General features: G+C 39.8%; 1 protein-coding gene across 5 annotated transcripts in view; it reads right to left on the bottom strand.

Moving 5' to 3' along the window:
- The window catches only part of SLIT3 (slit guidance ligand 3), a 484,215-nt gene that overhangs the window by 153,160 nt on the left and 317,807 nt on the right, over positions 1-13,248 (bottom strand). For all 5 annotated transcript variants that reach the window (XM_085236326.1, XM_085236325.1, XM_085236329.1 and 2 more), the window contains one exon: positions 11,528-11,669. In XM_085236326.1, the coding sequence (XP_085092452.1) occupies positions 11,528-11,669 (142 nt within the window). The remainder of the gene's footprint in view (positions 1-11,527; positions 11,670-13,248) is intronic.

The following is a 13,248-nucleotide window of genomic DNA, read 5'->3' as shown; positions in this document are numbered from 1 at the left end:
GGGTGTTTGTCACCAGAATTAGCGGTACACTCTTCTCATAAAGGCTTTTTGTCAGCTTGCCAGTTCGGTAACTCCGCCCAAATGTTTCTAAGTAGACACTTCTAGGAACAAAGCAGGGCCCGCTTGCCCAGCTCCTTGCTCCACGGATGGGAATGGCGCACAGGCACAGAGCTGTCCTTATGGTGCGACCCAAACACACCACCAGGAGGGAAATACGGCCCTGCTTTATAACTGCTTCAAATTCCAAGGACATTTCAGTCACTCGGAAATGTAAATCTACACCAAATAACCCCACAAAGGGCAAAAAAAGCCAAAATTGGAGTAGCGTCAGACTTGGAGTGATACGACCAATTTCTAGAGAAGGCAAAGAGGAACACAGAAGGGCTGCTCCGCAGCACTACCTGCATTGCCCTTTCCTAGAACATGTGCAGCAGGTGCCAAGAGATGAACAAGGCTGCTGTCATCTGCTGCTACGTTGCAACCTTAACACCTCACTGTACGAAGCCCTTTGTCGAAGAAGGACTAAAGGCTGCACATGGTGTTTCTGCTTGGTGCAGTGTGACTGCAGTTTGCAGATGCTCACACAGGAGCAACAAGTGGTATGGCAGGCTGAGCCTCTCTCACCAGCCCTTGTTCTCAAGTGGATTCCAACCTGGGAACAAAATGCAGCTGAACTTGAAGCTAGCTGCTATACCCAAACATGGCCTCAGAAAACTGTTTCTTTCATGGTCTGTCCGTGCATCCCATGAAGCACTGACACACTATAAAACAACCTGCACTAGTGCAAAGGAACTAGATGATTTATTTTGTGCATCACTGGAATACTCTATAAATTAGTTTTACAATACATTTGAGAACTCTGTACATGAGATGAAATCCTAAAAAAGTAAACTTTGATCATTTGAACTATTGTCTGCCACATTAAAGATTTCTTACAACTCAATAAAATTTGACTCAATTTTCCTCTGGTATTTCATAATAAGATCCATTTAAAAGTTGAATTCACAAGGCTGATAAAATAAATTGGCCATGTTCAAACCTCTCAGGGGCTTTTGTTCCTCCTTTCAGTTACCCATTTCACTGTGCCTGTCGCCTGCTGCCAGCTGCATCGTTTGGATGAATTGAAGCATACCTCCCCCCTCCTGACATGCAGCAGTGCTGTCTGCCTCTTGAAGCTTTATTTTATTGCCTTCGACAACAACATCAAAGGACAAGGACAATTTCCTTTCCCCTCTCTAATATGTTATCAGAGATTGGAGAGTGTGAGGATCCAATGGATTCAGATACATTTTTCTTGTAACAACACGATGCTAGATAGGATAAAGTCTTCCTTTTTCTCACTCTTTCTGAATAACTTTGCAGCAATAAAGCAAAAAGTAAACATATCGGAGAAAAAAGAAAACAGGCAACTATGTAGTTAGATATGACAAATGATCCCAGAGCAAAGAATAAGCACTCAAATTCCCATGCTAATCCATCTCAGAGTTCACTGAGGTGCAAATCTTTTCATCACCTCCTCAGCTGGCGCCTGTACTGCTCACACCCAGGATGGCAAAACACAAAGGTTAGAAGCTCTCCCTAAGGCAGTCTTGCAGAGCTAGCTCAGCTCCCAGGGGTGACGAAGCCATTTGTCTTGAAGAATGATTTCCCCTGCAGAGTGGGGGAGACAGTTGTATTAATTTGGACCTTAACTATCTCTCTTTCAATGAAGGAAAGAAAGAATTTGTTACTTGGTCTCTAATGGAGCAGTTTGCTAGCAATTTTCCCATTTCAAATGCCGTCTCAGCTGCTAATGTGTAATGTTTTGTCAAGCTTGCCTACCCATAACATAGACAAATCACTAGCTTAGAGAAAAAGAGAGAGGGAGTGAAGCATCAGTACCGATAATTCTCAGCTGTCAGATGAATAGAGCCTACAAATGAGACAGCCATGCTCTATTAACAGTGCCATCGAGCTCTTGCCTGAGATGTGTCAGAAACGTCCCTCTGCATCCAGCAGCCATGAGCTCCCTGCTGGGAGACAGCAAACGAGTGCATGAGCCGGGCTGCTCCCCGCATCATGCTGCCAGCCATGCTGTGGGGCTCACCGGGGCTCACATCACCCAGGCAGCTGAGAACTGAAAGCGATCTCCAGGAGAGAGACAGCATGAGATTGGATTAGTGTGTAGCACTGACTATTAGTGCTGGTTTCTGGCAGGATGCACAGCCTCTGTGAATGTTCTTGGGAAGGGCAAAATGCTTTCTTCCCTCCTGCCCTATAAAGGGATTTTCAAGTGCCGGTCAAGGGCTATCCGGGAGAAATAACCCACATGTTCACTCAATGCTTTCTATTACGGAGGATGAAACTTCTTAAACAGCAGATAGCATGCTTGTCCTTGCCAAGGGGAGAGAACAACTGGATCACAAAAGTTGCTTGGACTATTATTTGCCATTTATCTCACACTCTGGACTTGCATATCTTATCATGCATTTTAGTATTCAATGAGGAAAAGTTCACAAATTTATTTTCAGCATTTAATAGGAATAGATCATACTTAAAATCTGGTTGTATTACAGCAAGTATGGGCTAGAGCCGAACGCCGTCCTGACCCCTTTCCTCCTCCACCCACAGCAGGCTCAGGCAGCTGCACTGAGGGATTCACCCAAAGACAGCACTGCACAGGGGAAACCTTCAGGGGGTAGGGAGGAAGCCTGTCCTGCAGTCACGCTGTCAGCACTTGCAGCTTACTCTGCAGTGAGAAGCAGATATCGCACAGTTCCTGCTCTTTAAACTGCAGCACTGCACAGGGCACTTCTCTGCAAAGCATGAGGCAAAAATCCTGCAGTTCTGTTGCTTTACAAAGTGTTTACAGATCTACACTAACAAGAAATAAATATCTCAGTGCTTGCTTTTTGTTTTAACTAAGATAGCTAAAACCTTTAGTCTCTACCTTAGCCGAAGTTTGCCACTATAAACACACACAGTTCTCCAAGACTTATAATTCTACCTTTCATTACAGTGCCTGAATAACTTCCAAATAAAATTAATATCTATTAAGAAAAGCTCTCTCATTGAGTCTGCCTGTGTTAGGAATTAGAGAAGTGAGAGCCAATGAACTGTCCACCTATATTAATACAAGGTGACAAGTAGAGTTCCCCTTTTTATACTGATGTTTGGTGTTGATTTTCAGGGTCCAGCAGTCAAGCTCCCCATGCTTCTTAGGTATTCAACTAAGGGCAAATCCTCAGTGGACAAATCTCACCAAGAATGAAGTGACATTTCAATATAAATCTAGCTAGGAAGTTACATAGTTAACTCCACTAACCAAAAGGCATCCGCCAGAATGAAACCACTTCTTTGATTGTGCTCTCCCATACCATGGTGTTCATCTAAAAGTAATGCTAGCAATATTGGATTTTCTGGCATACTTTTGTTTAAGCTGACCCAGGTCCCAGCGTAAGCAGTGAATTTATAATGGTGGTCACATTGGAAACCCACTGGCTCTGTTGTGGTATTTTAATTTTGTGCCAAGACAGACAGGAATATATCAGACAAATCTGTAGTTGGCTATTTTGCAAAACAGTTTTTGACATGATACCAATGTTTCTATCTATACAAACACAGTATGCAGTAAGATACTGCCAGACCTCAAGGCTTCTCTGTCTATCACTGCAATACTCCATCTTCCCAGGTGGTATTTTTGGCTTTTCTCATCATACTGAAGTATTACTTTCTCCTGCCAGTCCCACTGATTGCATTTCCCTGCTCCATCTTCGGAGGGGGTGCAGCACCCACTGAGCACGATGTTGGTCCCTCTGCTTGCTCACCTTGCAGTTCACATCTGTGAGACCTTTTTGCAGGCTGTGCCCAGAGGTAAAAAGCAGCGATTTCAAGTGACCCTTCCTTGCCTGCAAGCCATCAGCAGTAAGTACAATCAGTGAGGATGCTAAGGCTAAATGCAGTCTTTTTTAGGAGTAAAATAGAAAATATCCTCTCACTCTTCTTTTGCTACTTTCCATCATTTGATATTTAGGATCACTGCTGTACCTTAGAAGGACCTGAGCTAGCATTAGATGGAGATCATTTCCCTTCTTAGCAGACTTCCGTGGCTCCCATGGACTTGGGATCTGTATTTGCAGGAAGATTCTCTCTGGGATCTGCCTACAGATGGCTGTGAGGAGAACCATGGGACAGAATGAGTCCTTCGTCTGCAGAGAATCAGCCACCTCCAGCTTCCCTCTAAAGAAACACAGCCCAGATGTGTGCTTCATTCAACCAGCAGATGTGTACTCCTGCAGGTTTGGGTTTCCAAGATCCTTTGGTGTGGTAACAACAGCAGAAACTTCAATCTCACTTCCAGATTGCTGTGTCCCCCCATGGTTCCAGCTGAGAGTTCAGATTGCTCCAAGGAGACTGGCCTGCAGGGTGCTTCATGAGGTGCTACATGAGGATGAGGTTCTCTCAGCTACTTTTCAAGAACACAGGCTCAGATCTCTGCTGAGTGTGTTTTGTTGTGGCTGGTTTTTATTGTTGTTGCTTTGGTTTTGTTTTGTTTTGTTTTGTTTTGAAATCTGAAGCTTCAAGTCTATGCATGGGAGATGCACGATCTCTACAGTGCATACGAGCAATCAATACTTGGCCTACTGTTACATTTCACAAATGTAAACAAGAAGCAGTGGTTTTCAACAAACCAGACTTGGCAAAAGGTTTTGAAGGACATTTCTATTAGGAAGTTTTGTCAATCTGAATCTCCTACTTTTTGTTGAAAGATATTCAGTTAACAAATTTGATTATGTGGTACTACTACATGTTGCCCTCTTTGGCCTTACCATTCATTTCTTATTAACAAGGCTAAATACACGTTCCTGGTGAAGTGATGTCTCTGGAGCAAAAAGTAACCAACAAAAAAAGCCAACAGCCTGTAAGAACAGTAACTCCTGCAGAGCTTGCCTTAGTAAATTTCACCTGTACAAAACTTTTTTTTAATTAATTTTTTTTAAGTGTAAATTTCACAATTGTAAAAAGAGAGAACATGGTAAAAATCATGCAGCCAAAAGAATGAATATCATTATTGGTGTATGAAGTCTAGATTTATCAAAACAAAAACACCTTATAACGCTTAGGGGTGACATTAGATACGTACACAGATGTAAGAGATAAATCCTGCCTTGGTCTTAAAGCAGAAACTCTCTGCAGTTACTGCTTGTATTACAAATTGTTTCTCTTCAGCAACCCCAGCAAACAAAGCACCTTCTTGACATTTCCCATAATTCTGTACTTTTTTCTGCTGACGGTCAACCTAAAATATTTTATTATTTCATCCTTATTTTTGGGTCTTGCTATCATGCAGTAGAAGGTCATCTATCTATTTCTGGCCTGACAGTAGAAATCTCATTTTGATGCTGAATGTAAGGAGCCAATAATACAGTTTGCCTTGTGAAATCCAGAAAACAGTAGTCAAATTTGACATGTGAAACTGTCCAGAGCCAATTTACAGCAGTGAATGAAAATCATATTATATGAGTCAACTACAGGAGCCAACCTGATTCCCTACCCAGAGAACTTGCCACCAGAGGCAATTATGGAACATTTATTATGGTGTTCAAAAATACTGTGCTGGCTTCAGCTCCAGTATTTACTGGAAGCCTGGGAAAATTAATATAAATTTCTTTTAGGAGGGAGAATAATGTTAAATTCATAACTGTCTTTCCTCTACCCTCAAATGTGTAGTGTCCACACACCTATATTCTTGAGAAATGCAAAAAACTTTTGTCTTCGTGAAGCTGAGAAAGTATGTCCATCCTTCAAGACTTCCCAACACAGTGTTAGTCCCATGACAGCAATTCTCAGAATATTAAATTTGTCAGAAATGCATTGATTAAAGATGGAATAAGTACAACATTTCATTTCAAAGTGATTTTCTTGCAGAAATGTAGGTTTGTTTTCATTTTGACAGAATCACACACAAAAAAAATAACAGCCAAATGTATTAGATTTTTTCTTAACGATAAAATTGTAGCATTATCCCTAAGTGTAGAAATTGTGTTCCAAAATCCAGCGCTATTCATGCCTAGAAACTCTTAGCCATCAATTCAATGATCAGCTATCAACAGAGAGAATGATAAAATAAATCACTAAAGGGAAGTGACTCAAAACTGACCTTAAGCCTTAGCTAGCTACTGGTAGCAGGACTGCCAGCCTATTTCACTCTCTTACTCTCCGCTCAGAAGCCAAACTAGAAGCTGTGGATACCATCTCACCAGATCTGTCATTAAATGTGTCTAGATTCATGTGTTTGTAGTCTCCAGTCTGCAGAGGATGGGGACTTGGCTTTACAGAGTAATCAGTGTAGAGCAACACTGCACGTTCAAAGCAGTCCTACCGACTTTTACTGCAGCTGTGAGTCCTCAAGTGCTTCTGAGTGTCTCAGTTAAGTCAGCCAGAAAAGGATTACATCATTAGTGACCACCCATGGAAGTCTGTGCAACTCATTTGCTCAGAATCAATCAATTAACCCACAGGCAAAAGGACATACAACCGAATCTGAACAGGACTCATAAGATGATCTCCTCCAATGCCCTCGTTTTAGAATTTTCCTGTTTCTGCACCAGATTCCATACAAACACACACATATATATAAAATTTTCTTTACTGCTTCAACCTGAATCCTTAAGTATTTTCATGTCTTTCTCTACTTAGTGAGCTCAAAATCAAAAGATGCCATAACCAGTTCCAGCAAAAGGAATCATGTGCAAGAAAAGTACAGAGTCAACACCTCTGAACTAGTATTTAACTGGAAGAAATAACAACAGTTAATATAGTTAATGGCTGTGTTGTTTAACTGTTGTTGGGTTTCAAATGCTCATGGTGACACATCAGGAAGGCAGTGTTTCCATCTCTGCTGAACTGCACTGGCTCCAGCTTCACCCACACTGCTCTGTTGTGGCCTGGCAGCCTGTTCCACCCTCTCTGTCTGTCACCCTGCCATCCCAGCCTGCCTGCCACATCCCCAAAGCCCACTCAGTGATCTGTGCCCCAGGCTCACTACTGACAATTACAGGCTTTATCCCCAGACATTCCTCACTTCCTCAGACTTCTATCAGTCTGTCACAATTTACTTTGTTCCCAGTCTTTCTCATCATCACATGTTTTGCTGTTTCTTGTTCAGCTTTCTTTACCCCAACAATTTCGATACAGAGCAAAGCCCGTCTTTATTCTCTCAAGAGTCTGTCCCAACACACACTGCAATCCTTGGCGATTAATCAGATCCTCCTCTTACACCCTCAGAAGGTCCTTCAGAGCAGCAGTGCCTGATAAGATCAAGTCTGATCAGAAAATGGACTGTTTGGAGACTTCATCTCTTCCCCGGTTCCTACGTCAGCCCTTTTCTCCAAGGCCGAGTCCATTCTGCACGTTTCCAACCCATTATGCTATCTCTCTGTTTTATCTTACAATCATTTTCTCTTACCCTTCCTAGACACATGTAAACTTCTCCTTTTATTGTATATACCATGCCAATGTCATGATGTGATCACATCACTCATTTACCAGCAAACAATGAAGGCATATTTGTTTTGGTATTTCTCTTTTAGTAAATTTCCAGGTGCTTAATGATTTTTTCTTTCAGCAGAGCATTCATGCAGAACTGTTCCATAGCTATTCTCTTCAGTTTCTCTATAACATACACTGGTCATTTTTTTCTCTGAAATACAGAGGGGAATCGCTTTGTAAGGAGGGGATCTTTTATATCACACAACAGCCTTCGTCTAATCCTTAGCTTTAGTTTCTTGTAACTCATTTTTCCTCAGTTAATTTGGCTGCTATTGTCAGCTCCTGACTGAACAAGCAACTTTACAGAAAAGGAATTGCATTTTGTACATTCTAGCTATCTATTTTATGAAATCATAAAGAAGTAAGCCCAGCACACAGCTTTCTAGCTTTCCTAAATTCCTTTATTTACTAATGAACAAGCTTGTAATGAGGGCCTTCAGGATAATGCACTGAAAGGAAAAGTATAATACAGCAACACGACAAACTTCCAAGTCACATGTGGCAGAGGACAGAAGTAAGGGAAAATGAGTATTATATGTTGTCTGTTTTACGTCCTGTGACAAGGGAAGTGTCTCTTTTGTGATAGTTTTTTATCAACAAAAACAAAGGTAAGAGTTTTTGGAAGCTTTGCTAGGAAGGTTCTGCCTTTCTATTATTAATGAAAAAAGAAAGGAGGAAGAAGGCAGAGTAAAAGATCCTTAATTAATACTGAAACATAGAGTAAAAATGTTCTTCATCTTTAATGATCTGGTTACAGTAACAGCTGTGTGTTTCAGTTCTGCAAGAACTCAGTCAAGGGTTCTTATCTGGCACAGTTTGGCTTATGAAGAAAGACGGAGTTAAGAGGAAATACAAGTAGAAAGCTGTAATTGAATGTAACTAATAAGCAAAGGAACTTGGAAATGCCCCAGGTGGAGGAGTAAGCACAGCATTTTAATACTAACATATAAATATTCTGAATAGACTACAGTCTACAGAGGAAATTTTTTTTTTTTTTTTTACATGGAATGTGTATTTACAATGCTAGGTAGAAACAGATAAATGAAAAATACACCACCTCAAGTAATATCCCATAGGAATTTTGAAATATGGTGTATGCAATAGTAACCCAGCAAAGTAGTTTGTCCATACCACGTATTCCAAAAGAGGAATTTCATCGCCAGTAAGAGACAGATCTCTAAAAGATAATCAGAATCAGACCACAGGATAACAGGGTACAGAAATAAGTGTTCAGGCACCACCACTACACAGCTGCCCTTTATGCAAAGGGTGTGACTCATCACCAACAAAAGGGAACAACCCCAAAGGGAAAAAAAAATACCAGCCAACACATAACCTCACAACTGTCCGTGCTGAGAGATGTGGGCTGCTGCACATAGGGAGAGTTTGCTTGGTTCCATAGCTGCATTACAGCAAGAGAACATTATTTCTGCCTATTGTATCAAATCAAAAGACAGTCATTATTCCATGTACAGCTGGAACCTGACCTTTGGATGGATTTTTATTGAATAAGTGTGGAGTAGACTCAGCCAAACTGAATTTCTGAGCAGTACAATAAACTTCTCATAAAACAGAATGGTTTTCTTGGTCAAAGGAATTTACGCCAGGATTTTTCTGACAAAACATTGCAGCAGCAATCTTCCATCCTTCTAGAAACATTTTATTCTGTGAGAATATCCTCTACTCAAACTAGATGTGAGAATGTGTAATGCTTTGCCCTTGGATTTTAGGTTAACTGATTATTCTTTCTTACCAGTACTTCGACAAAGCAAAAAAAAACTGCTCTGCCAAAAGAAAAAGAATGGTAGGTGGTAATGGCAATGTCACTGATGTCACTCATTCTGATAGAAATACTTGAATTTCTTAAGATACGTTTCATTAAAAAAGTAAACTTCTCAGCATTGACTCCATTATAAAGTCAGCAATGAAGTTTATACGAGGGTTAACTCACATTACACTCTGAACATACTACTCACCAGTATTTCTTCTGCAGAAATACTCCCTCCGGAAATGACAGTGAATTCGTAAAGGATATATGCACAGGATTAATGTGATATAAAAGGATTATCAATAGGCAAAGACTCAAACAAGCACGGCCTAAAATGCAAGAAGTCTGACATGCAAATCACTAACGAGCTTCAGGCAGTGTTCTATGGAGTTAGAGTTTTATAACCTGCAGGTCATGAAAGTTTCTCAAAATGTTACCTGCATCTTGACTGGCTATCTCATCATCTACCTTAAACTCTCCAAGTTTACCTCCACTTTCTGCCCTCCTAAATTGCTTTCACAAGTCATAGCTGCAAGAGAGATACTAGAAAGGAGACAGAATATTCAGTGCTACTGTGACCACGCTAAGGACCAATATTTTCACTTGCTCTGACTCTAGCCACACTGCTGCAGGGAATTGCTGGAGCACACCAATTTCAGTCTTCCTGCAGACATTGCTGTCCATGTGACTTCAGCATAGGGCCACAAAGCTGACCTGATTTCTGCTAGTATTGTTAACATTACCAAGTAACATTTTACAATTCTCTAAACCCAACCCTAATTTGGGAGCAAGTCTGAAACCAAGTCTCTTCTCTGCCTATTATAAAAAACTGTTCCAGTCACTCCTGCAAACTTGCTTGTCCCGTATCTGGCAGAATTGAAAACAAGATTAAACTCTGACTTTTCTTAGCACACTAAACAAAATTCATATTTTTAGGATATTTTTAAGCTAACTTCCATAGATAGAAAATCAAGTATTACACATGCATTTTATATGTGACAGTGTAAGCGGACACCAGCACAACAAATATGTTCTGAATTTTGTCAGGAGGCAAGTAAATAGGCACTCAGAACAGCTTGTGTATGGGTTTATACTTCCTGTAAATGTTTTAAGGGCTCTACATACATGCTCAACAATGGTAATTTTAAGATGTTTATTTTCTGCATTCACTGTGCTAATATTTTATACCTCAATAGGAAATAATCAAACATAATAAGCCACCTCTAATTGTTATGCTGAGATAATAATCCAAACAATTTTGAGGAGAAAAATAATAAAAGCAACTGATGAAGTCAGAGGAACAGTACTGTAGAGCAGATCATCAGCAAGCTATGGAGCACATTGCCTTCACTGGCCATAACCCTTACGTTCCTGGCAGTCAGAATTGCTTATGTGTAGCCTCACCAACTTATCCTTTATTCCACTGAATTTTGGAATGTAGCAGTTTTTCTACAGCAATTAAAAGCTGTCCACTGACTATAAAAATATTTAAATCCATACTATGTAGTCTGTAAAAGCTGGTTGGATATTGGTAATCACTGCACTACAATCTCCTAAACAGGAAAAGAATTGATCTGCATTCCTTACAAACTAAACAAAAGCAATTTAGTTTTCTCTAAGAGTATTTCAGGATCATGGCAGAAGCTATGGACGCAAAAATAGATGATTACCAATCTTAAAAGTGGTAATAAGAAACAAGTCTGCATTTGATCTTTCAACACATAATTAAGAAAAATGTTAAAGAATTGGGAGTAATGAAATGTGGGATACAGAAATTGGAGGTAAAATCAGCAGGGACAATCTGTTCTGATGTCATATCTCACTTCTTCACAAATGTAACCTGTGAAACTGATATGAGATCCCTCCACTTCTTGGGGAATCCACCAACAAAAGATAGAACAATCTGACTTGACGAAAACAAAAACAAAAAGGAACTGTGTTTTTCTTGAGTATATAATTGTAATCCCAGACTTGTGAGATGTAAACACAGTCTTCACATAATCTGACAGGAACTTCACCTTAGTGTGAGGTAGGGATACTTCAAACAGAATCAAGGTACGTATCAATGAATGGTTTGAGCCCTTAATCAAAGGGTAGGCAAAGAGGACAAGTACAATAATCAGCTAACTACTCAGAACACAGTTTTCAAAACACATGACTTTCTTTCACATAACAAGGATTAAAAATGGAGAGAAATGACAAAGAATGATGCACTACATTGGCACTTACATTTCCCAAATGTCCTCCGGTAGGTTAGCTGGAATTTCTGTTAAGCCCCTTCCTCGACAATCCACTACATTGTTGCTGCAGGTGCAGGCAGATGGGCAAGTGATGGAACTGGCACTGCATGATGGTGGTTCAGATTGGGAACCTGTGACATAATGAAATCATTACATGATAGTTTTGAAAAATGATTGCCTGAGATTTTGACAATAAAATTCACCACCCTCCAAGTTTTCCAGATCCTTCTACCATATTAAGCAATGATTTATTTTGATTCAGTGAATATAATGTGCTATAAATTAACTGTAGAGAAAATATATAAAAGGTTACTGTGCTCTTATTCTTCCTCAGTCTCTATTCAACCAGTTTTTCTTCACAGACAATTCTTTGGTCCTCTCTACAATCAACCAAATTAATTTATTCAAAGATTTTGAAAATAAGCCTAAACATCAAGGAGCATCTCCAAAAGTTGTCTCTGCCTAAAAGTTTCCACTACACCAACTTTTACATAGTGAGAGAAGAATGTCATCAACAATTACTTATGTCTTTGAAATGACGTAAGCTGTTACGGATCAAAGACTAGAAATAGAAAGCTAGTTTTCTCAAGATTAGACAACGCAGATAATGGAAACAAACACAGAATTATAAAATGTAAGTTCTACACTTCATATCCCTGCTCAATCTAATGATTTCATGGAAAGATAAGAAACTGGAAAGCAAATGTTTAGCATGAGGATATTGTTCTATATACATTCTGATCAGTTCATTAGATTCAAGTTTCATTGTCAATAACATTTTCAAAACTGTCGCAATAATACAGATTTTTCTTGTGTTTATGATTCTTACATCTAAAATTTTTTAAATTTTAATGTACACACACACAAAGAAAAAGGTTTTGCCACTCTAATTAATTTTATCAAGATGAAGCAGCTACTGATGTAATTATGGTAAGTCACACTTCCAAGCTGCATATAACAAAAGAAACCTCGAGTATCTTTTTGAGCTGTGACCAGACACAAAGGACTGAATACAAATGCTTCTGGTGGTAAGATGTGACAAAATGATAAGAGAAATCAGAAAAACTGGTACTTTCCTAGATGATGTAGATTATAATCACCTTAACTGTGGTATCACAAATAATGTGAAAACATGGCAAGCTACACACAGTGCCTGGGGTTTGTCTTGGAAAAGGCACATGATGGACACTCATAAAATGTAACTGCAGGGTATATTATTGTGTCAATTAAAATATTTTATGTACGTGTACACATTGCAACATTCTTACAAACTGTGTTGATTTATGCCTAAATATCCTCTGGTTTACCCCTTAATTGTGCACAGCAAAGTCAACTCATTGTAAAGCAAATGTACATATGCATATATTCATCAAAATCTGAGTATGACATAAATATCTGATAAGTAGCCAAGATATTTGGAAAACATAATATGTAAGAACTGCTTTTGAAGAGTAGCAGCTAGAAGGCTTTGTGCACATGGGGAAGAACACGATCTTAACACTGCTGTTCAGATGTTGCTGGCAGACTATCTACTGTTTTCTGAAATGCTGCTTGTGACAATACCAGAAGCAGAGCTGGTCCCAGTGTGTGTTCCTGGAAGAGCAAGAAGCTCCAGGCAGCCAGGTCTAAGGAGTGGCAACCCTGCCCACAGCAATGGGGTGGAACTAGGTGAGCTTTAAGGTCCTTCCCAGCCAAGGTATTCTGTGATTT

Source organism: Meleagris gallopavo, chromosome 15, assembly GCF_905368555.1.
Source record: "Meleagris gallopavo chromosome 15, MGAL_WU_HG_1.1, whole genome shotgun sequence".
NCBI classification, from domain to species: Eukaryota; Metazoa; Chordata; class Aves; order Galliformes; family Phasianidae; genus Meleagris; species Meleagris gallopavo.
The sequence above is the reverse complement of the archived record's forward strand: the minus strand, read 5'-3'. Positions and strand labels throughout refer to the sequence as shown.